The 25,445-nt window shown below is 37.0% G+C and overlaps 1 protein-coding gene across 1 annotated transcript in view; it reads right to left on the bottom strand.

Annotated features, from left to right (window-relative positions):
- The window catches only part of ITGA1 (integrin subunit alpha 1), a 174,063-nt gene that overhangs the window by 49,551 nt on the left and 99,067 nt on the right, over positions 1-25,445 (bottom strand). The window contains 6 exon segments of the mRNA XM_033179542.1: positions 390-535; positions 7,536-7,680; positions 8,381-8,454; positions 12,033-12,198; positions 17,984-18,134; positions 23,997-24,145. Coding sequence (XP_033035433.1) covers positions 390-535; positions 7,536-7,680; positions 8,381-8,454; positions 12,033-12,198; positions 17,984-18,134; positions 23,997-24,145 — 831 coding nt within the window.

Genomic DNA, 25,445 nt, shown 5'->3' with positions numbered 1-25,445 from the left:
CCACGACTGGCTAATTTTGTATTTTCAGTAGAGTTTTTTTCTCCGTGTTGGTCAGGCTGTTTAGTAGAGTTTGGTTTCTCCATGTTGGTCAGGCTGGTCTCAAACTCCTGACCTCAGGTAATCTGCCCGCCTCAGCCTCCCAAAGTGCTGGGATTATAGGTGTGAGCCACCGCGCCCAGCCTATTATACATCTTACCTCCACCCCTATCCGACATGAAGACAAAGATACAGACACTATACATCCTTCCAAAGAACCTAACATGGGCCCTGTTCCCAGTTGTTACTGAATATGTGGATAATGCATTTTTAAAAGTTTAGGACAATAGACAGTAAACATACATAGAGTATGAATAGATTAATTTAAATAAAACAATATTTTTCAAGTTTACCTGTTCTCCACTGAGTGTCTGGAGAATTTTGATGTTTCCATCTTCCATCCTGTAGATAATGACCTGGCCTGTATGATTGTACCGAGGCTGTCCAGCAATATAGAGCACATCTCCAGAAGAAGCAGTAGCAGAGTTTACAGTGTAACCTAATAAAAGAAAGATTCCAGATATACCACCTGGACCCTTAAAGTCTTCATGTAATAAATTAAAACTCTAAATGACCAAGAGAATCATTTTTATATGGTTATATTTTGAAAATAATATTTTTTCTTCAGTGCATGTAAGAATTTGTTCCGGTGGAGGCTTTTAATATGCTCTCTATCTACCACAATTGCTTTCTCCAGAGAATCTATTTTCCCCCAATCTGAGTGTTTCATTATTTAAAATCACAAATGATACAATAATGATGACACACACACAAAAATTGCACATCCCCACCCCATTTTATAATAAATTGATATATGTGTCTGCACTACAGAATTTAATAATTTTTATATAATTGCATCAGAGGAAATGTAAATTTTTTCTGTGCTGCTACTAGCTTTTTAAATTGTAATTTTAAATAATTGAAGATAATTTCTCTTGGTTAAAGCATAATGACATTACATTTATATACATGAGCATTTCCCGATAAAACACTAGAATTCAGGTGGTTTTAATATTTTTGGTATTATACTTAAGATTTCAAAGACACCTTGGCGCATTTAAATTTGTCCCACTTCTGGACTTTTTGACAGTAAATTTTAAACTTGATCACTGGATCAAGTTTTTAATGGTTTTTATAGTGTCTAGAAAATTGTTTCCAGAAAATTTGTACTACTTTGTTCTATGAACAGCCATATGAAAGACAATTTCATGATACTGTCCCAGGCTTTGTGTATCATCACTATTATTTACATTTGTGTATGTTTTAATAGGTGTTCAACATTGTCTAACAACAGTACCTTGCTGTGATTTTAATGTGACTTTATTCAACAGAGAGCTTGGATCGTTTTTCACATATCTGATCTTTCCTCTTTTTAATTGAGCTTCTATGCTCTTTAAAATTTTGAATTGTCTTTTTTCTACTTTTGATTTTATTTACATATATTTTATATTGAAGTTATTCCTGGGTCATTCATTTTGTTTCTTCAGTTTCTTATGGAATACCTTCTTCTTCTGCACAACCTCCTCCTCTGGTTTAGAAAAATCTGTTCTATTTCAGTAAACATCATCTCAGTGCGGTGGGTGCAACAGTAGGGGTGGAGGTCACATGTGGGTTAATCTGACCATGAGCCCTGCAAATAGAGCCAGTGCATCTTGTGTGCTTCACCCACCTAGATGTACACAATGAACAAGAGAATCTACATGCAAACCTTTAAGATCAGCACTGCTTTTCATATTTTTAAGCATGTGCAACAAACTTTCAGCACTCTTTTGGGGCCATAAACCCTCTGTCCAGCTCCACTGTTTGGCTTCGGACACATCTACCAACTCCACCATTGCAATGATGGAACAGCACACTTCTGGAAAGTCACATCTTTCAGATACTTGCTGGCTTTTCAGATATACACACCCCTGATTGCCTGAGTATTTTCATGGATGTTCTTAAAGTGAACATGAAGATTTGAATCTCTTGATTTGCATAATTTTTGGGTTGTTCTGGGTCAAGTGAATAGTAAACCATTTTAAGAGATCATCTCAGGCTGCTTACAGGAAGAGCATAAATTGTGTCTTTAAGATTAATTTTTGAGTGAAAAATCAGATTTGTTCTTTGTGTTTTGAGAACACAGCAACATCAACGAATAAAATTACCACATGCAGATTTTGATTTTATAAAAGGAATAACTCTTCTAATAACCAGATTTCTTCAGTGCAGCAGAAGTAAGATTATTTTTCAAAATGCCACAGAATAGCACTTCTCACTGAGAAAAATATCATTTTCTAACTCACTTACCAAGTATTTTACTATAAAGTAAGTTTGATTTTCTTCCAAAAGTGTTAAAAAGGAAAAAAAGTTTTTATACAATACGTTTATTCTTACAAGTGCTAAAGGAACTCAGTTACTCACACATATTATCCTTTATGAATATTCCTCACATTCTCATTCCTTCATCTTTCTTTGAGGGTTTTCTTTATTATTATACATAATAGAATCTAAAATATTTTTTCAAACATGTAATGTGTTATGTGTTTATATTACTAACAATATTGTTTTAAAATGAATCTTTCAGGCCATGTTTATACATACATAAAATGGAAAAGAAGAATGTGCAAAATGAAGGCCATTTTATTTCATGCCACTCTACTAAGAACTATAAAGAAGGGAGTAGAATGAGAGTGTTAGTACGTGTGTGTGTGTGTAATTTGCAGAGCTGTGAATGTAACTTGATAAAAGGCCTCTTTTAAAAATAAGTTGAAAATTATGTTTGAGGCTAGGAGTTGTGAGATTATTTAGTTAACTCTCTTTGATGACTTATACTTCATAAATAAAAATAGTAGTTGAAATAATCTCAGAGACAGTTAGCATAGTTTCTAATTGAGGCTTGGGTGTCTAAAGACAAGAAAGAAGAAAAGAAAAAGAGAGCCAGAGCCAAGTAAAGCCTAAATTTAGTAGAAGGAAAATAATTATAAACATTTAAGCTTAACAGTGTTTCCTGAAAAAGAAAAGAATAAGATGGACGGAAAGGGCTGGGCGCGGTGGCTCATGCCTGTAATCCCAGAACTTTTGGAGGCCGAGGCTGGTGGATCATCTGAGGTCAGGAGTTCGAGAGCAGTCTGGCCAACATGATGAAAACCGGTCTCTACCAAAAATACGAAAACTTAGCCAGGGGATGGTGGCGGGTGCCTGTAATCCCAGTTACTCGGGAGGCTGAGGCAGGAGAATCACTTGAACGCAGGAGGTGGAGGTTGCAATGAGCAGAGATCGTGCCACTGCACTCCAGCCTGGGCAATAAGAGAGAAACTCTGACTCAAATTAAGAGAAAAAAAAGAGGAATAAAAGGCCAAAATGGGTGGCATAGCCCTTTGCATGAATTTGTGAAGAATGAATTCTGTCAGCTCTCATAATTCACTTCTGGGGTAAAGGGCCAGGATCTAGTGAGGTAATGGGAAACAGGTGTGATCTGTCTTGATGCCATGACATTGCCTCACATCTTTCCTTCTCCTTTGGGAGCTGTTGGCAGGAATAGAATTCAGCAAACTGTGGGTGGAGGAGGCAGGGGAACATAATCCCAGCTGTATTCTCACCACCAAATCCACTTGCAATGCCTGTATTGGCATAAGGCAGTTTGGGTGATAGAAAGATAGGGGTACGATTATGTCCTGAGACAGACTTTGACAGCTAACTGATCATTATTGATACGCATAGGATTTTTCTAAAAGAGCCTCTGCCTCTCTGCTTCCTTCATAAGATTTTTCATAGTCCTACAACTTGCAATCCACACAGATTTATGAAAAAATACATTCAGTCTCTTCTCAATTTGTGACCCCCACAAAGAAACATTTTGAAAACTTCATTTCAGATTTAGAATATTATTTTGGGTGAAAAAAAAAACCAAGGTATTTGTCCTGCCTTTTGGATGCTTTTCTATTTTGAAAGAAATCCTACATGTATTAGACTTTATGTTGGCAAAATGTCATATACCCTCACTTGTGAGTAAGCTAATGAAATAATTTCCGAAACAGAAAAGAAAATCTCAGCACACTGTAGAAAACATATCCAAAAATTTCCTTTTTGGACAGAGAGAAGTCATATATTATAAATACTGTGGTCAGAAATGATTCTTTTAATATTTTCTCACTTACAGTGGCATCTTTAATTTGAATTATCCAAGTCTGCTTTAAGCAACGTTTAACCAAAGCTTTTTGGGAATGACAAACATAGGATTCTTAAACGTTTATTTATTTTAAAGGAATTTAATTACATATAATTAAGAATACCAAAAACTACAGTGCTGTCAATTAAAATATGTTGGCTTCCTAAGAGTGGCAACAATATCACACACATCTTTGTGGACTTCACACAGTGTCTTTAATTTTGTAAATACTCAATACTTACTAGTAATAGTACTAATGTCAGCTACTATTATTATTTTGTATTATGTATGAGTTTTCTATTGCTGCTGTAACAAATTACTAAAAACTTGGTGGCTTAAAGCATCATAACTTATTATCTTACAATTCTGTATATTAGAAGTCTGGCATAGAGCTTCCTGAACTAAACATCAGGATATTGGCAGGTCAGTGTTCCTTTTGGGAGCCTATCAAAGAGAATCCATTTTCTTGCCCTTTGTAGCACTGGAGCCATCCACAGTTTTTGGCTTGTGGCCCCCCTCCATCTTAAAGCCAACAACATTGCATCTCTCTGACCATTTTCCCATAATTCTGTCTCCCTCTGTCCACATCCAGGAGAGGTTCTCTGATTTTTAGAATGCTTGATTATATCAGGTCCAGTCAGATATCTGAGGATAATCTTCCCATCTCGGGATCCTTAATTTCATCATATCTGAAAAGTCCCTTTTGCCATGCAAAGTAACCTATTCATGGGTCCAGGGATTAGCACATGGACATCTTTGGGGATCATTATTCTGCCTACCACAATACTAATAAGAGGAATGTTTATTATATAACATTACATAATAAAAAATACAAAATAACATTTACATAATAAAATAATAGACAACACCCATTGATTGTTAACTGTGTGTCAGGCACACTACTAAATATAGTCATTACTTAATCTAACAATCCAAATGATATATATGGTGTAATTATTTCCAGTTTAGAAATAGTAAGATTGAGGCTTTCAGTGGGAAAGTAATTTCCCTAAAGCCGTAGCCAGGGGCAGAATCAGAAAACAAACTCTAGTCTCTATGACCTCATGGCTATCGCTAATTGTACATCTTGTACCACAACTGCTTCAAGTCTTTAGTATCAGCAGCTTTATAATTTTTATTTTTATGAGTGTACAATATTCGTTAAGTAGATTTACTATTTACTTAACTATCTGCATATTTTGGGGCATTTAGGATAATGGCATTTCCCTCAATACCATAAATAATAATACAATGGAAATAACTGTTCACTTGGCATTCTTAAATATTGGATTTTTTTCCTTAGGTTAGGTCCACAGAAGTAAAATTTCTGTATAAATGTGGTATGAACATTTTTATAGCTCTGTAAACACACTGTCAAATGCCTTGCGTAAGGAGTTTTACTAATTTATATGTCATCCATTATATAGGAAGATAAATGTTCTATATTTATTCTATGTAGAATACAAAGAAGTCTCAGGTTAAGCTGCTTCTTGATTCCAAGGTATTTCACGTAAACAGTCTCATAGAACTTAGGATGTAGCGAACTTTTAGAAGATATCTAATCTAATCCCCAGCCCTCTTTTTTTAGATATTCTGTGTCATAGCACATATCATACTGATAGTGATTGCTTGTTCCATTATTGTCTCTCACCCAAAAAAGTAAGATTTATGAATGTAGGAATTGACCTGCCTCATCTATCTTCTTATTCTCTATAAACTGAGTGTTTGGCACATTGCTGGTACTCAGTATTTATGCAGTGCTTTCTTAATCAACCCAGAATCAGTTATTTCAATATCGTGATATGAACACTGACATAAGAATCAGGAAGTCTCAACTGTGGTTTCACACCAGTCATAGGCAGCTGAGACACAATTGTTCTATCTCTCAGTTTCTCAATTGGAAATTAAGACCACGTGCTCCACAGGATCTCTTTTAATGCTGAAATTTGAAATGAATTTTAAGCCTAACCCCTATATTTTATATCACAATCCTCCAAATACTTAAAAGACATGCAATGCACACTTTGTTTTCTAACTTTCAATTTCTTTAAGTTTTGGAGAGAGTGAGACTTGTAGCAAGGAATTGCTTCTGGAATTGACTTCTCTATGTAACCTTTTACTGGCACATCCTAGTTTGTCCTTTTCTCCCTCTAGTATGTGATACTTAGAACAACAAGATACTCTAGCTGTCGGCTGACCAGAGTGGAATGTAATAGGATTTCTATGAGAAACAGAGTAGACTTTCATTCATGCAGTTCTACATGTCTTAAGAGATTTTAGCAGTCACAGTGTAGCTGCTGTTGACTGTTATATTTTTAGTCATCTAAAACTACAGTCCTTTTATTCTTCTTAAGTCCTGCTGCCCCTACAGCTTTAATAGGTGTCCTTAAATAAGGAGATGTATAAACACCGCAGTAAAGACCTGCCACCTTCCTGGTAAAATAGAAAACAACTGGGACAGAGAGAAAAAGACTTGGCTTTGGGACAGAAAGATCCCAGAGAGGAATGCTAACATGTGAAACTGAATGCTTCCAGGCCAAGGGATTCTTTTTCTTTATCACTGCATCCCAAGCACTAAGATCAATGCCTGGGGCAAAAGAGGAGCCCCCAAATATTTGTTGAGTGAGTAAGAGCTGGGAATCCATATCCTGATGGTCCTTTCTATTCTAGGTCCTCCCAATTGTTCACAGAGATCTTTGTTCAGTAATGGGAGAGTTCCCTGGCATCCCCTAGGCATTGCTCAGTTTGGTATAGATCCCAAATAAAATGGCACCAGACACATACCTCCTCATTTCTGGCAAGACACTGGGAAACAAGATCATGTTACATCACTGGGTTTAAGTTCAATATTTGTCTGATTGTGAATGGAGCTATTAAAGAAGAAGTTACATGACAAAATATATTTTTCTTTTCCAAAATTAGGACCCATAGAGAGAAATTAATGATAGGAGACATTTAAGACAATATGCAAGTTTGGTTTTCAGGATATAGGAGAAGTTGAGGTTTCTTTTTCTACTCTCATTTCTGGTCCACAGGTTCAAAGCTCTTCTTGAAGTTAAAATTGATACCAGATACAGAGAAACTGAACATATCAGAAAGGGCACATATCATCTGAAACCATTCCCTGCATTAGATAGCCCTACTAACAAACAATGTCTTCCATGTGTGTCATTTTGACTAACTAAAGCTGCTCAGAGGCCTGAAACTTTGCATGGGTTCTGAAAAATACTCGACTCATTGAAATAATCTTGCTATATGGTTGCAAGCCTATAGAAACATAAGCAAACAATGCTAAAGGTAAAAAATTGAAAAGTAAGACAACTCTTTTATAATTATATCCAAACCTTACCTAAATAGGAAGCAAGCAGTTCATTCTTTTTGGTAGACTCAACATTAAAGGTTGTGTTTCGAGGGATGATGATTTGACTAGCCTTCTGCATAACAACTGTTCCATTCCAATCATAGGCTCCTACTGCTCCAAGCATGACCCAGTCCTTACATGCAAACAGATAAGATAATTATATTTAATAAAAATAATAAGGGGAAACACTTAAACACCATTTACAATGTGTATAGGTATACCATTCAAAGTGCTTCACAATTATTAGCTCATGATAACTCTATGGGCTAGATGCTATTGTTACCATACCTGTTTTACAGAAAAGGAAATCGAGGCACAAATAACTTGCCCAAGTTATACAGAAAAATTGCACATAAAAATGTCCATATTCTTTTGCAAGGACCATTATGCCTTTTCTTTCATTACCTGCAAATGACATATTTTTAAATCTCGCCTTTCTACTTCATTCTGGGTGCCAAGAATCGTAGGTCTTGAACATGGAATTGTAATAAGACCCTTGAATTCCTTGACACTGTGGAAAAATTTCCACATCTGTAGCAAATATGTTAAATTATTTCATTTAGACAGATACATAATTACAAGGCACAGCTCACACGATCTGATTCACAACTATTAATACAACAAAATGAGCTGTGTGAGAGAACATGTTTTTCTAATAAGAAGCTTGTGAAACGACATTTTCCTGTTTGAATTAGCAAACATCATCATAGCCTGCATAATTGTTTAAGCTATGAACTGCACATTGTACTTACAGTATTGATGGCTAGATGTTGGTTTTGGGAAAGGAAGTCTTGCAAACATATATTTCATTTTCTACAAACTGGTCAACATACCTGTGAATAATGAGCACTGAAGCCAGTTTGAGACATTTCCATTTCAAATGAAGCTGCTGACTGGTCAGCTGTAGCTATAACATAGGAAAATATCACTGTAAATAAGTAAAAATGCCTTTTCATGCACTACTGACTTGCAGAATATTGATACCTGGTAGGGCTTGTGGTCTTACCAACCAGAACTTCAAACATTTTAGGGCATTTTCAGCCATACATTTCTCAACTCAAAATTTCTAGGTAGGCCTGGGTAGAAGACAGAGAAAGATAGTCAAAGGGCTCATGTCTCAAATTCTTGCTCATTAGCGGCCCTGTCCTTGCTGAAGGGGTTGAGAAATCTTCATTCTTATACTGTAGCATGTTGTGGATCCTATGGTGCTTTGGGTCCACATGGTTCAAGTTGGATGTACTACAGGAGGAAATTCCTATCCAAATCCATGCCTTGGGAACACTGCCAAGAAATTCCCTTTATATGTTACGGGACTGAAAAAAATTTCATTCACATGTTTGAGGAGGTTTCTCAGCTCCAACCGTTCCACCCATATTCAGGCCATAGATCCTGTCAGAGTTTCATTGAGTGATAAAGGGTTTAGGTATTTTAGTATGCATTTATTTGCTCTAATTACTGCTGGTAAGTGTCACTCACAGATCAGGAGGGGTCTTTGGATAGGGCTGCCCACATGTCTTTCAATCCTATATATTTAGAAGATCCTGTAGCCATTTTGAAGCTCTTTACTGAAATGCAGAGATAACTCAGAGCATTTTATGGCAGGCTGCTTCTCTCAAGTTATTCTCAAAATATTCACAAACCCAAAGCCACAATTTCCTGAGGGAGTTGATGGAATGTTAATTTATTTGCTTGCACTAGGGGTTACTGATTTATTTGGTCTTGCAGATAAGTTAAAAATAGCACTTAAGAAAGTCAGTCTGCCCTTTCGTTGAGGCAAGAGACTAATCAAATTTGTCAAGGTAACTGTATTTGTTAGTTATTTACATGGATAAAATTGTGAACAAAGACATCAGTAATTACCTTTGTAGGACCAGATTAAATAGGGCAATCAATAATTCCAATATATCATTTTAATCTCCTGTATGAATTGCCCTGTAATTTAAATGACTGAGATGTACTTTAACTTTAATTTAAACATGTATTTTCAGTCCACAATGCTTTCAGGGGTTCTCTCACTTATCTGCAAGATCAGTAAGAATGCAGCAACAAAAGCCTGCATGATTTCCAGCACCTGCCCTGCTGTTATTCTGTCCACAGCTGAGAATAGGCAGAAGGAAGCTATGTGAAGTTCTTCCTGCTGCAGTGGCATCATGATAATAGGCCACTATATTCTCCTGGGCTTCTTGTTGCAAACTCCTCCCTGGACTGTTCATGGGTGTTTGGGCCAGCCCCTCTAACCACTGTGCAGCCTCTGGTTAGAAATGTTGGCATTTTCTCCCAATGCTCAATGGGAAATGGAGACAGTAGATCATTTTCTGATGTACTAGGCAAGTTCTTGGCATACTTGCCTCAATAGATGGCACTGTCCTTGACAAGCAGAAATTTCTTAATCACAGCTATTTGTCATCTTAAGATACATGCTGACAGGAAATGGAGATTTCCCAAGCAACAAGGAAATAAAGTAAAAATCTCTTAAAAAAAATAAGAAATAATCTAGTCAAAACACTGCTTTTGGTGTAGTGTAGCAACAAAGATGATACAGAAGACATTTTTAATCTGTAAAGTTCCTTATAAAATGATGTAATATTTAAATATAGAGACTTCTTGGAGTGTTTGGGCTCTTCAACATGTCACCTTTAACCCATGGTGTAGTCAGATTAGAAACAATCTGAAATGTCATTTCAGATCATTGATTTCCCCCTCCCCCAGCTGATGTGGGCTTCATTTCTGCCAGTCTGAGATTACTTGCTTATTTAAGAGGAGATTTAGAAATGACACTGTATTCTGTTGAACTATCAAATGTAACTATGTAACTTTTCTTTTAAAATATTTTTACAGATTGTTTCTATCATATCTTAGCCCATGTTATTAAAAATAAAAGTACACAATGAGTTGGAAGACCTTATGTATTTTCCTTAAGGCCAGCCAAGTTCATAATCTGGTTTATTGGTAAATGACACCGGGATAGCTGTTGAGAGACCAAAGCCATTTAAAAATGACTTGTACACAGAGCACGAGACAGCTGAGTTCTTCAGAAGCAGCTGTAACTCCAGACTCATAAACAATTAGAGTGTTCTGTTTCTAAAGGCACAGGGGAAAGAGGCCAGGGGAAAGGGAGGCAGAGAAATTCAGTCTGGCTGGGCGGTAGATTCCTATCACCTCTAAATCAAATGTTCTAAGTACGGATTGTGACCCAGTCATGAAATCAACAGACTGAGTATAGCCAGCATTTTTTTTTTTCATTGAAAGAGATTAGGGTAGAATGGAAGAGATGAGAAGCCATCACAGTGCATCACATATAATAAGAATTATCTTGTGAAACTTTGCCTTATTTTTATATGTATATATTTATGTGCACTGGGTCAAAAGGCAACATGTAGTTATTATTGTGACTCACACTCAAAAAAAGTTTGAAAGCCATAACTCTAAATAATCTTCTTTCCTTTCTATACATTTTCATAGTCTCATTTTTCTGCATTTTCCCAGTCCCTTGATGCTCAATCAAAATGGTCCACTTTCTTCAGTTATGTCTCATTCCTATTTTGTCTTTCTGTTTCCTATTATCAAGCATATCAGGGAGACCAAGAAGGTGCTTTTAAATTTCTGCTTTTAAGATGCAGAAATAACAGTCTTTTAGTGTGTCCTCACAAGGACAGGATCAACTAGATTTGGATGTAGCCTAAGGGGAAAAGAACTCTGGTGGTTTCTCTCCCTAGTTGGAGAAAAGGCGCATGTTCCCTGAGACTAGAGATCACTAAAGAATGTGAAGAAAGAAGCTTTGCCAGTTTGCCTGGCAAAACAATTCTGAAGCTTTTTTTAGGAAAGATCTAGTTCCAAAGTAATTAGCTACTTGACATCCTCTACCTAAGGCAGAATGGGGAATGCCATAACTTGTTGTCCTTAACAGCCAGTCACCATTGAAAAATCAAGGGAAAATCTGCAGAGAAGTAACATGATTTAGACAAATACAGTGAACCAATGTTTCATTGCCATGGATTTTAAGGCAGAGTTCCATGAAGACCTTTAAAATGGGCAAGGAGCAAAATACAGAGAAAATAAATGAACAAAGAAGTTATTGCGTAAGAGCACTCTTGTATGTAGCAGCTCAATATGACATGAAGAAACAATTAAAAAAAAAAACCAAAACCTGAGAGAGTACCCTCATTTTCTAAATCTGTGTTACAGAAAAGGAATAAAGCACACGGAAACATTTTGTCCTGGCACATATACATTGACCACTGTCTTCATCGGCTGTCCCATCAGCACTGCCCTACCGTGCCCTTACAAAGAGAGCCTCTAGCAGACACAGTGTTCTGAGAAACAGCTGTCTCAATGACAGATTTATATAAAAGAGCATTGTTCCATGCTAGCTATTATACACAGTAAAAAAATGTATTACTGATGTGTTAGGAATACATACAAAATCCCGTCACATTGATTTGGAACTGCAGAGAGAACATGCAGCAATAAGATAAATAGGCATACCTTCCAGGGCAAATATTCTTTCTCCCAGAGTTTTAACAATGGTGACTAGAGCCAATTCATCAGAGACATTGAAGAAATGCTTTTCAGTGGGTTCGCTTGCAATTGATTTTATTTCCTCCACAAATTTTTCAGTGCTTAAATTTCCTCGGTTATAGCTGCCAAGAATCTAAGACACAACAGGAACAGCAAGAGTATATTTTACATGATATGTGTTAAATAAAGGATCTCAAGCATTTTGTCAGTAAACAACAGGGTAGAGTACCTTAGCATCATGGAATTTTTATGTACTTTCATATTTATGGAAGAGTGATTTTCAAAATTTGTAGACTCTCTAATATTAACTGTTATATAAACACCACAATTGGTGTAGAAAAATATAAAGGGCAATTGTGTATGTGTGTGAAAATTTCTCCTCTTGTACTCTGTATCCCTGTTACTAACAGCTGTATTTTTAAAATCTGACAGTTCAAAAGTAATGTTATATTCATAGTTTCTGAATGTCTTTGATATTATTCCAGCTAGTGATGTCATTATCTGCTGGCAAAGGCAATCAGCAAGTGAGTTGCCTGCTCTTGAATGAGCAATTCTTCCTGAAACTCTTACCAGGGCACAGTCCAGCACATATATATTTTAAACACATACTGGACTAAGTGGTGATCTAAATTGGCAATCTAGAAAATAAACAACTGAGATATTCTTGTTTGAAACCAAATGCTGGAGACAGGGACATTCTTTTTTATAGAGAGGAGAGAGAAGCAGGAGTTATATATGATAGTTAACTATAATTATTTAGCTGTCTAAGCAGATTTTCTCAAATATTTAGTTTTTTTTAGGTAACGTTTATTGCAATAAATTATATACAGTAAAATTCACCCTTTTTAGATGTATAATTCTATGAGTGGGACAAACCAATATAGCTGTGTTACTGCCATATCATGTAGAATATTTCCATCACCCCAAAAAGTTCCCTCCTGCCCCTACAGTCAATCCCTTCCTCCCTTCGTCCACCCCTGGCAACCACCGATCAATTTTCTGTCCTTACAGCTTTGATTTTTCCAGATTGTCAGATTTAAGGAATCATATAGTATGTAGGCATTTGTGTCTGGCTTCTGTGACTTTGCACAATGCTTTTCAGAGTCATCTGTGTTGCTGCATGTAGCAGTAGCTGGGTCCTTTCTGTTGCAGAGTAGCATTCCATTGTATGGATGCACTACAATTTATTTAATGAGAACATTTGAGTTGTTTGCAGCTTCAAGATATTATGAATAAAGCTGCTGTAAATATTCACAAATAGGTCTTTGTAATAGACATATATTTCATTTTCTCTTGAGTAAAGAACTAGGAGTGAAAGTATTAGGGCATGTAATAAGTGAATGATTAACTTTCTAAGAAATTGCCAAATTGCTTTCCACAGTAATTGTCCCATTTTGCCATTTTACTATTCCCATCAGAAATGTATAAGAGATCCAGCTGCTTTGCATGCTTGTCAATACTTGTTATTGTCATTTTTTGTTGTTGTTGTTGTTCACTTGTTAGTTTTAGCAATTGTGTTGGTGTGTAGTGGTGTCTTATTTAATTTGCATTTCTCTAATGACTAATGATGTTGAGACTCTTTCATACACTTATTTGCTATAGTATTTCTTCTTTGGTGTAGTTAGTGTCTGTTCAAATCTTTTTCCCATTAAAAGAAAATGAGACATTTATTTTCCCTTAATTGTGTTGTAAGAGTTCTGTATATAGTCTGGATGCAAGTCCTTTATGTGTTTTGCAGATGTTTTCTTCCTGCCTGTGGGTTGTCTTTTCATATTCTCAACAGTGTCATCTGAAGAGTAGAAGTTTTACATTTTGATGAAGTCCAACTAATTAGCTTTGTTAAGGTTTTTACTTTTTCTGCCTAAAAAAATTAGTTTTTAATGTAAAAATTTCTTATTATGTTAAAACTTAGTTTTTGATATAAAAATGTTCAAGATAATGAAAACATTTTTAAAACAATATATGTAAAATTTAACATGCAAAAAAGTTTAAAAATCCCCAATATGTAGATATGACCTAATTCTATTTTTTAAATCACATAACTACATGGGCATTAAAAAATGTGAAAAAATGTGTATCATAATTTCTTATTTTCTATTTCTGTATATTAGGACACTAAGTGTTTCCTTATATTTGTTTTGATATATTTTTTAAAACCTTATAATAGAAAATCACTTTTGTAATAAATAAAAAATTAGTTTTTATCCTAACATTTGTAGTTGCAAGCATTATCTGCAGATTATCACTTTGGTTTTTATTTTTTTATATAAAATTTTAAAATTCTATAAATTTTTAACACTAAAAAATTTATATTATTATATTACTGTTATTTACAACAATAACTCAAACTGGACACGAGCAAAATATCTGTAAACAGTAGAGTACAAACTGTGGTCTATAAAATAGATAACAGTAACAAAAAATGAACCCCCGTACACAAAATATCCCAAATAATAATTATGTTGAGTGAAAAGCTAAACACATAGTACATACTATACAGTTTTATTTATTTGAAATTCAAGAATTGACAATCTAAGTGAGCTATAAGTGGTAAGTCACATCAGTGGTTACTACAGGGGGTGTATATTTAAAATGAAAACAAACAAACAAACAACAAAAAAATTGCTGGGTATATATCCCAAAGAAAGGAAATCAGTATATTGAAGAAATATTTGCACTCCCATGTTTATTGCAGCACTGTTTACAATAGACAAGATATAAAATTAACCTTAAGTATGGATCAACGGATCAATGGATTTAAAAAAACATGGTATGTCTTCAGAACAGCATATGATTTATCCATTAAAAAGAATGAAACTTTGTCATTTGCAGCAAACATGGATGGAACTGAAGAACAGTATATTAAGTGAAATAAGTCAAGCACTGAAAGACAAATATCATTACATTCTCACTCAAATGTGGGAGCTGAAAATGTGGATCTCATGGAAGTAGTGAAGAGAGTGGTGGCTACTAAAGGCTGGAAAGAGTAGGGGGGAGGAGCAGGGATGAAGAAGGGTTAGTTAATGGGTATAAAACCACAATTAGATGGAAGGAATAAGAGCTAGTGTTCAGAAGCACTGTAGGGCAACTACAGTAAACAATATTGTATTTTTCAAAATAGCTAGAGGGGAAGATTTGGAATATTCCCAACACAAAGAAATGATAAATGTCTAAGGTGATGGATATTCCAATTGCCCAGATTTGATCATTACCCACTGTATGCCTGTAACAATATATCACAGGTACCAGGTAAATATGTACAGCTACCATGTATCCATAAAAATTAAAAACAAATTTTAAAAAAGAGAGCATAGTAAACTTTCTGGGAGTGATGAAATTGCCCTATATCTTGATTAAGGTCTTCTGTGGTTGCACACAATTGTCAAAACTCACCAAATCATTCACTTAGTGCACACTTTTCACACTGAAATCTTGCATTTCACTGTATTGTAAATATCACCTCAATTTTTAAAAACAGAATGAACTATATGGATATGCAATATGGATGAATCTTAATATAGTATTAAGTTTTAAAAGTTCCAAAATATTATATACAGCATTACACCCCTTTTATAATGTTAAAAGCAATGAAATATTCTTAAAATTTATTTTTTTGTATATGTATGGGTGCCTAAATATTATTTTGAAAAGTAGAGCAAGGGTTGAGGAATGTAGAAAGTGGACTGATGGTTACCCAAGTGGAGGAAGGCAGGTGGTAAATGCGCTCACATGTAGTTATCAAAAAAGAGAGCTAGCTCTCGATTTGGGTGGTAGGTTCATGGATGCTTATAATATTATTAAAATAAATACACAGATACAGTTTTAAACAGAGAAACAAATAAAGTGGGTCACACTTCAACAAATGATTACAATGTGGCCTGAACAAAGCAAGGATCAGGATTAATTCAAGGTTATGCTCCTGGAATCCGAAAAACGAAGGAAAGACACTGAGCCCTTTGGTATTGCTTGATTTTTTTTTTTTTAAGAATATCCAAATCCTCTAAGAAGCAGGAGAGTCTTGGCCTCCCGTGATCATTAAGGTACAGGGATTTTCTGACTTCACATTTCTTTTTCCAATAATAGCCTTGTCTGGCATCATTAACAATGAAGAGTTCCATGGTGCTGCCTTCAAAGTCCTGTTACAAAACAGACCTCAAACACCCTTCCGACCACGGTTCTGTACTGTGGCTTGGAAGGATAGTAGGCACAAGGGCAATGGGCTTGAGGGCTGCCCCCACCCCTTTCCTTCAGGTCTGAGGCTCCCCCTACCCACCCGAGTAGCTCACCCCCACTGTACATCTACATGTAGTTTTTTAAAGTTAGATTTAGAGTGGTAAATTAAAAAACTGATATTTTGATTAAGAAGGATACAGATTTTTCACTTATAGAAAGTTAGAAAAGAGCTAAAATTACTATTTAAAGTGTTGCTGTTTATGATCTACAAAATATTTGTTTATTTGTATCATTAAAGGGATAGTGGGCTGGGTGTGGTGGCTCCCACCTGTAATCCCAGCACTTTGGGAGGTCAAGGCAGGTGGATCCCCTGAGGTCAGGAGTTCAAGACCAGCCTGACCAGCATAGTGAAACCCCATCTATACTAAAAATACAAAAATTAGCCAAATGTGGTGGTGTGCACCTGTAGTCCCAGCTACTTGGGAGGCTGAGGCAGCAGAGTTGCTTGATCCCGAGAGGTGGAGGTTGCAGTGAGCTGGGATCGTACCACTTCACTCCATCCCGGGAGACACAGCGAGACTCCTCCGTTTAAAAAAAAAATGGATAGTGGTTTAGAGCAATGACTGAAATACTATAATGTACACTCAATGTTAATGTGAGAAAGTGAGTCTTGCAGGCAGTGCAGTGGCTTTTGAATGTTCCTTACTAGAGAGAAGGCAGTGGTGGATTTATTCTCGATTCTTTTCTTTTGCTTCAGTAAGGCTCTCATCCTTTTCCCTGGGGAGTATCAGTGACTATCCCAGAGGAAATACCACATGTCTCCTCAGAGAACTTTACAACTCTGCCCCCGTCGTCTGGGACCCCCCAAGTCACTGGGTGCCCTTGCCTCTTTCTCAGCTCCCTCACCTACTGTTCCATGAAGTTACGGGAATAATGAGGTTGCAGGAGTAATGCACTAATGTCTGGGAAGAACTTCAAGCTGCTTTGAAGAAGCACACTGTTAAAGAAAACTAGAGCTGGCTCTGAAGTAATTGGCATACCATTTGGGCAACTTTTTTATTTTAGAACTTGTTCCCCAATAGAATGTCTACATTTTAGGTAGAAAGGTCTACACCAGAAGCTTACAAATTGCATCAGAAAACAAAAATTCAATTCCTGTCTACTTCTCCGAAAAGCAAGTGTCAAACATCAGAATTTATTAATATTTAAACAGAAATAACTGGCACTTTCCCACACTTTAGCTAAGTGATGGGAGAAGATAAGTAATGAAAAAGATAGTTGAAAATTGCTCAGAATGGCAAGGGAAGCCCAGTGGCCACTGCTCTTGTTATAACGAGCAAATCCTCTCTCTTATTTAAAAAGGCAAAGGCATTTTTCCCACCTTCCCACCCTCTTCCCTTCCTTTCCTCCTCCTCGTTTTCTCTTCTTTTTTTCAGTCCTCTTTTTCTCACCCTTCCTTCCTTCTTATGTTTTTGCTTCCTTCTTCCTCTTTTCGTCTTTCCTTATTTTCTTCCTTCCTCAGTTTCAATGATTGTTTGTTGTGTGTCTGTTTAGCCTGGCATTGTGCTGGGTACTAAGGACCCAGAGGGAGCAAGATCCAAGTCTGTCCTCACAGGGCTTACCTTCAAATGGAGACCTTTCTCTTTTTCAACCTGGTTTGTGTGACTTTCATAAAATGACCCCAAAATGCACACAGCTCTTCTCTACACCCAAGAGTTTGAAAACATCTCTAGCAACACACTTACAGCTATGGAAAACCGTTGAATGTTTTCATCTTCACAGTCTTGAATGACCTTCTTCAGTCGATGATTGTCATGGGACTCTCCATCCGTCACAATAACCATGACTTTTTTAACTCCTCTTCGGGCACCCCGGGCTTCCGTGAATGCCTCCTTTCTGAAGTAATCACAAACAACAGAGAGGTTGACCAGACACCACTTTACAGTAGACAAAGTAAAAAACTAAACAAAAACACTGACTACTCTAGGTAGCCTGGTGCTTCCCTCCAAAATTAGCATCAGTGCCCATCATTCAAGCTGGAAGGCTTGATGAGTCTTGTTTGTAAGAGTTTTCAATTTATTTCAGATGATGGAGAGGTCTCCATTTTGCTAATCACCACACATCCTATATATAAAAAGGCGCCAGTATTTTATTCTTTGGAAATTTCAAAGGGAGGGTGTGACTGAGGCATACATCAGGGTCAGAGAAGGCCAGATCTGTAAACACTCCCCTAGCTGCTCCTTTCTCTGTAAACACCCCTTCTCTCATTTGACAGGTCTCTTTTCTTCTGCTTCTAGCAGAAACTTTCGCTTGAGACTTCGTTTCCCCGACAGCTACTCTGACATTTGTAGAATGGTTCGGAAATCCTCTAATCTGGGGAGGAGAGATGAGAGAGAACAGAGTATTAGTGGGGCTATGAGGGCTTGAGAGTGTCCTGGGTATAGGGACATCTGCAGTCTTTCACATGGGAGTAAAAGACTGCAGATGCTGATGGTCTGGGTCCATGGAGTAGTTAGTTGGGTTTTAGGGGTCAAAAAGTGGTTGGCGGAGTTACAAAACATTTGGCCTGAACTATGTGTTAGGATACAGGCTGCTGAGAGCAGGGTGGGAGAAGACGGCATGGAGAGGAGGGGAAAATGCTATAACCTAACTGCAAAAACATCCGAATTTCAGGGAGGCCGAGGCGGGCAGATTACGAGGTCAGGAGATGGAGACTATCCCAGCTAACACGGTGAAACCCCCTGTCTACCAAAAATACAAAAAATCAGGCAGGCGTGGTGACGGGTGCCTATAGTCCCAGCTACTCCGGAAGCCGAGGCAGGAGAATGGCGTGAACCCGGGAGGTGGATCTTGCAGTGAGCTGAGATCGCGCCACTGCAATCCAGCCTGGGTGACAGTGCGAGACTCCGTCTCAAAAACAAACAAACAAACAAACAAACAAAACAAAACAAACAAACAAACAAAAAACAGAAAAAAACGAATTTCAATTTAATTAAACAGTGTGTATGGAAAGAAACAGAAGACAGGGAAATGGAAAATTTTTGTCTTTTATGTATTTTATATAAATATATACACACACTTCTCCCCTCCCCCTTTATTTCCTTTTACTCAAACCTTTTCTCGTTGGAGTCTTGGGAGAGATGAGTATATTTTATTTAAGACTAAAGTAATGAAAGGACTTCATATATTTCTAGGATTCTGGTACAAAGTACAGCGATCATTGTACTGAATGGTCCATTTAGATATTTGGTTGTACAGACAAACTGCTGTCATTAGGGATAGATTTGCCAAGGAAAGGCCTGTCTTAAGCTAACATTCCAAAGAGTTTGCACAACAGATACACAGTAAATATACCATAATTGATATCTTTAAGCAGGAAGAGAGGATTCTGGTGAAGTAGGCAAAAGGATTCTATATGACTACTTTTCCCTTCAAAGGACTTAAAGCAAATATGACAAGATGTTGACAACTGTCAGTTCTGAGTGTCGGATATACAGGATATACAGTTGTACTAATTTTTTACTTTCTTTGAGTAACTATGTCTCTCTGCCCTCTATACTTGACAAAGACCCTCTCCTTGACCAAAACTGAGTCAGGCTCCCTTATGTCTTCTTCTAGACTAGGCTCTGACCCTGGGCTGTGTTCTTTACCCACTTAGTCCAGTTTTAGCAAGAATCTGGCTTAATCAATTTAGTGGAAATCCCTCATCCTTGTTATCCGATCACATTTCTCATTCCCCACCCTCTAAATCTTATTACCCTGTTCTGTGATATTATCTTTTAAAAGAATTGAATTTATAGGCAATTAGGCTGAGACAGCTCCTGTGACTTATGTTCCTATGTAAGCAAACCAAAATCCAATTCAATGTAAACAGTAAAACAAAACTTAAACATTACCAATTAGAAACTGCCAACTAACTTCTAACTAGAGACTTTACCAATCAGAACCTGGCAAGTAACCTCTAACTAGGGACTTTCTACCAGATCATACCCAAATAAGTTAAATGCCTAGCTGTAGCCAATCAAGTCATTTCTTTAATTTGATTTTGCATTCAGCCCATAAAAGCCTATTGCTCACACTAGTAACATGGATCTTTCCGAGCCTCTTATGGTTCTGAGTGCTGCCTGATTCATGAATCATTCTTTGCTCAAATAAACTCTGTCAAATTTAATTTGTCTAAAATTTTCCTTTAACAAATAATAAATATGTATTTGGTCTCTGCCTCTGGTTTCTGGTGCAGAACTCCTAAAACTCTTATAATTTCCTGAGCAATACTCAGGAAATTATTGTGAGGAGCATCTTTTGTTCTAATATATGGCCTTTAACCCGGGTTTCTGACATAGATATTCTAATCTGTTGAATTTCCTGGGTGATAGGAATATCTTTTGTTCTAATGAGGTAACTCTTTGTGGGCTCCTAAATGGGAGTTGGTCACCAAAAGGACCAGGCCATGATCAGAAGCTTGAAATGTTCAGCCCCAGCTCTCATTCTCCAGGAAGAAGTGAGGGGCTAGAAACTCAGTTAATAATCAATCATGCCTATGATCAAGCCTCTGTAAAAATTTCTGAACTACGGGTTTCAGAAGTTTTCCAGGTTGCTGAACATGTGGAAGGAGGTACACCATGAGAGGGAATGGCAGCTCTGACCCCTTTCCCTTACAGCTTGCACTACATATCTCTTGCTGTTCCTGAATTATATCCTTTTATAATAAACTAATAATAGTAAGTAAGATGCTTTACTGCGTTCTGTGATCCACTTTAGCATATAATCAAACCCAAGTAGGGGGTCTAATTTGTAGCCACGTTGGACAAATTGTGGGTAACCTGGAAACCTTCTGGCTCTAAACTGGAGGGAATTCTTGAAGGACTGAGCCCTTAATTTGTGGGAAGTCTGCACAAACTCTAGTTGGTGTCAGAACTGAATTGAATTCTGGAACACTCAGCTGATGTCAGATAACTGGTCAATGTGGAAAAATCCACATATCTGGCATCAGAAGTGATATGTCAAGTGTCGAGAGCATAGAAAGAGAAAAACAGTTTTACTTTTCCTGCTATTTGTCTGTCTTCAGCAAGAATCCTGTTGAGCCAGTCTAGCAAGAATCCCCCAGCCGTGATGTTTCCTCCAATCCCTGCCCTGCTCCTTGACTGCAAATGCCCACTTGTCCTCACTGTAGTCAAAGCTGAGCTCAATCTCTCTTCCCTACTGCAATACTTTCATTGTAAAGGTCCCTCTTGAGTGATGTCTTCCTTACAATCTTTAACAAATATCATGAATAATTTTTAACATACTATACAAGTAGATTTTCTGGTTTTTTTCTTTTTTCTTTTTTTTTTTTCTTAAGGCAGAGTTTCACTCTTGTTGCCCAGGCTGGAGTGCAGTGGCGTGATCTTGGCTCACTGCAGCCTCCGCCTCCCGGATTCAGGTGCTTCTCCTGCCTCAACCTCCTGAGTAGCTGGGATTACAGGTGCCCACTACCACGCCCGGTTATTATTATTATTTTTTTTGTATTTTTAGTAGAGACAGGGTTTCACCATGTTGGCCAGGCTGGTCTTGAAACCCTGACCTTAGGTGATGCAGCCACTTCGGCCTCCCAAAGTGCTGGGATTACAGGCATGAGCTACCACACCCAGACGATTTTCTGAATTTTTAATGTATACAAACAAAGGTGAAAACAGATGTTACACATTAGTCTTTAACAGATCTTTGTATTTGAATATCATATAAGATTCAATCATTTTTGAAATTCAAATTCCTTAGATCACTAAAACTTCCTAATTCTCCTAAATATCAAGGTTACAACTGAACTGAATGAACATCAGCTGAAGGAGATGATTAAGAAGCCTTTCATAAATAAAATGTGGCTGTTCTAAAATCAGGGCTGGCTTTACGTAATGGAAGATTAGCCATTGGCAGAACTCCTGAGTACACCATTTCTGTTTCAACTACATTCCTTAACAAATTGTCCTTGTCCTCAAAGTACCAGTATCCAGTGTCCTTTCTTGGCACTAAGCACTGACTTTCCTGCATGCTTTAAAAAATTAAAATATACCAATAGTGTCCCTTTCTTTGAGACAGGAGAATCCAGGCCTTATGATTAAATCCTGTAAGTTTACTGACAAAAGTAAAAATCCGAGATAGGGAGAAGGGAACACACACACACACGAAAATTTGAACTGGGAGTTACTGAAAATGAAGGCAAATAATTCTAAAAATATTAAAAATATTGTTTGCAACTGGCTCTGCCTGAAAGGGATTAAAAACATTAAAATGTGCTTAAACATGAAAAAGTAATTAATGTAGGAGAAAAATACTTGGTACTGTCACTACAGACTTTTAATGTATAATCAAAATTCAATCAATTCTGTGTCCCACAGCTATACCCTTTGTGAAACACAGAGGCAAAAAACATATAGGGACATGGTATTTAGAGCAGTATTTATGCAGAAGCAAAAGCAACCAGAATATTTCTTCAGTTAGTTTTCAAAGATGAGTATTTATTCTTAAATGGTTGCCTTTGGAAAATGTACAGCTCCCTACAGGCTCAGAGGTTTCAAAGAACACTTTGACTTACTTAGAATGCACAATCACATTTAATCAATTATTGAAGGGAGTGCATTCAGTACACCTAAACACGTGCACTCTTTGTGTATGCAAATTGGTGATCCAATAGTTAGGTAAATGTCAAATTACCTCCATCTGTTTGTGGTTATTTTCTCTTGGGCCCCATATAACTAGAACCACATGACTTTCTAACATTCATGAGGCAAAAGCTGCGCATGAAATTTTAAAATTTTGAATCCCATTCTTCGCAGGATCATTATTAACTTTTTTAACCTCCTTAAAACACTCATCTTAGCAGGCAGATGAAATGAGAGCATGGAAAATTAGCTTTCCACCTGAGGCAAGAGTTCAGAAGTTGAAGACATTTAGCAGAAGGATTCTTAACATTAGTCAAATTACTTATTACATTTCCTATGATTTTTGTATTGTTTTGAATTTGTTCAGAAGTTTGCTAGTTTAATAAATGAGATAAGAGAACATACAGGAAATAAAGTGTTCTACATTTGTAAGAGAGGACAATTCAGTTGGTTCTTTTAAAATGAAATTCAACCATAGACTGAGTTATGTGTTCACCATAAAGAAAACTGCGGATGGAAGAAAGGAAGGATTGTAAATTTGAGGGAATCTAAAGAAAGAAAAAAAGGAGAAAGAGAGCATTACAAATGATCAGATCCTTTCCATTTCTTTCAATCTTTGCACTAAAAATGATTTCAAATAGACAATATTTAATTTGGCCCCTTAAAACCTCTTATCTGATAGCTTCAATAACGGTAAATCAAGTACCGAAAATACATGGACAATCTAGAATATAAATATATATTGAGTAGAGGTAGACATATTTTTAATCCATTCTTTTAGATTAAGACTCCTAGAGGCTGAAAACAAAAAATAAATGAAACAAATATTACCTAATATTGTCTTAGTATCCAAGAATATGAAGTTATAGATGCAGTGATATTTTAAAATGGATTCTCTATCAATTAAACCCTTGTAAGAAGAAAAAGATAAGAAGGATGGTGAGACTGTGTTATAGAAACATCTGATCTTGTAACCATTATCTAATCTTCTGAATCTCGTTTTAAACAAAATGGCTTTAAATATTGTCACATTAAACTTTCAATTGATATGCCAAAGGGCTAAGTCATGAGCAGTTATTTTTGCAGTCTTTTACTTTAGTTTATTTTTTTATCCATATACCTTGCTGTGTCTATTCCAAGAGCTGTCATAGTCTGGCGGCCACCTCTCTGGACTATTTTCTTTGCTGCAACAAGTACCTCTTCGGTGGAAGAATACTTATTGAGGTTGAACTCATGGGTCACGTTTTCTCCATACTGTACAATTCCAACCTGAAATACCAAGCCACTGTGAGTTATACATCAACACAAATTTCCTGTTCAGATTTCTTCGGTTTAAGCATGTGAATGAGATATAATACATTTTCGTGTTTCAGATGAGTTTGCAAACCTATCAGTACACAAATCCTTCTATTTTGACAGTAATAAGCATAGCCATTCTGTGACTGTTCATAGTCCAAAGAACAAAAGTAAACATGCTGTGATGCTGTTACTAAACTTCTCAAATGATTGGTTTATCTAATTCAACAGATTTTACAGAGTGACTCTGATAGGCCTTGGTATGTAAAATATGAAACACACTGATATGGTCTCTGCCTTCATGAAGCTTCTCTTAAGCTAGAGGGAGAGAGAGATTAAAAACGTGATCATTCAAATACATGAACAATTGCAAACTGTTGAAAGGACTGTATTGGAAAATCCCTAATCAGCAAATATAATCTAGAGGCCAGATTGAAAATGGGGGCCCAGGGAAGGCCTCTCAGAAGCTGAGACTGCAAGAGTGGGTGCTAGAATGGCAGAACGTCCATGCAGAGAAAACTGTATGTGAAGAAGACCAGGATGGGAAAGAGATAGATCTACCCTAAGAATGGAAAAGAAGACAGTGAGCCATGGCCAGGGCTGTGAGGAAAGAAGAGGGCACCATGAGACTGGAGGAATAAGCAGGTTATGTACCCTGCAGAGTTACACACTTGAGCAGTGTGCTTTGTCTAGCCTAGCAGAAGCCTCATTTCTCCCAAATCAGCCTTTCCCAACTCCACCTTCTTTCCTTGTTGTCTTCCTTTCCTACCACCTTCCTCCTTTCATTCCCTTTAGTGCACAGACTATACAATGCAGGCAGCTAACTGCAGAGCCTTCATGAAGTGAAATACAGGAGGGAAAGTGCCCTCAGATTCGATTTCCCTTGCTCCAAATTCTTCCTCTTCCCACTTGCCTCCTGGCCCCAGAAATGGCTATTTCTCCTATCCTTTTTCCACATCCCCCTTTAAAGGTTGATGTGAACCAATAAACTAATCTGCATGAAAAATTGTGGCTGAAGATGACTTTTTGTTTAACCATCCTATCTCAAAATCCAGACTCAGACAATTCTTTGCCCAAAGGAGGGTCTCTTTAATTCAGGAATTCCAGGTGCTTCATTACTTGGGTAGGGGAGGTAATTTTCAATAAGCCTGTCTTCTTTCCAAGGCAATTGCCTACTTTGCCTGTTGGTGAAGTTGCCTCTATTACTTGCTTTAGAGCAAATACTATTTCTGAGTCTAATCTTATTCTGAAGTAGCAAGAAGGCTCAGTAACT

This window comes from Trachypithecus francoisi, unplaced genomic scaffold, assembly GCF_009764315.1.
Source record: "Trachypithecus francoisi isolate TF-2019V2 unplaced genomic scaffold, Tfra_2.0 Lachesis_group2, whole genome shotgun sequence".
Taxonomy (NCBI): Eukaryota; Metazoa; Chordata; class Mammalia; order Primates; family Cercopithecidae; genus Trachypithecus; species Trachypithecus francoisi.
This window is presented reverse-complemented; position numbering and strand designations above follow the sequence as displayed.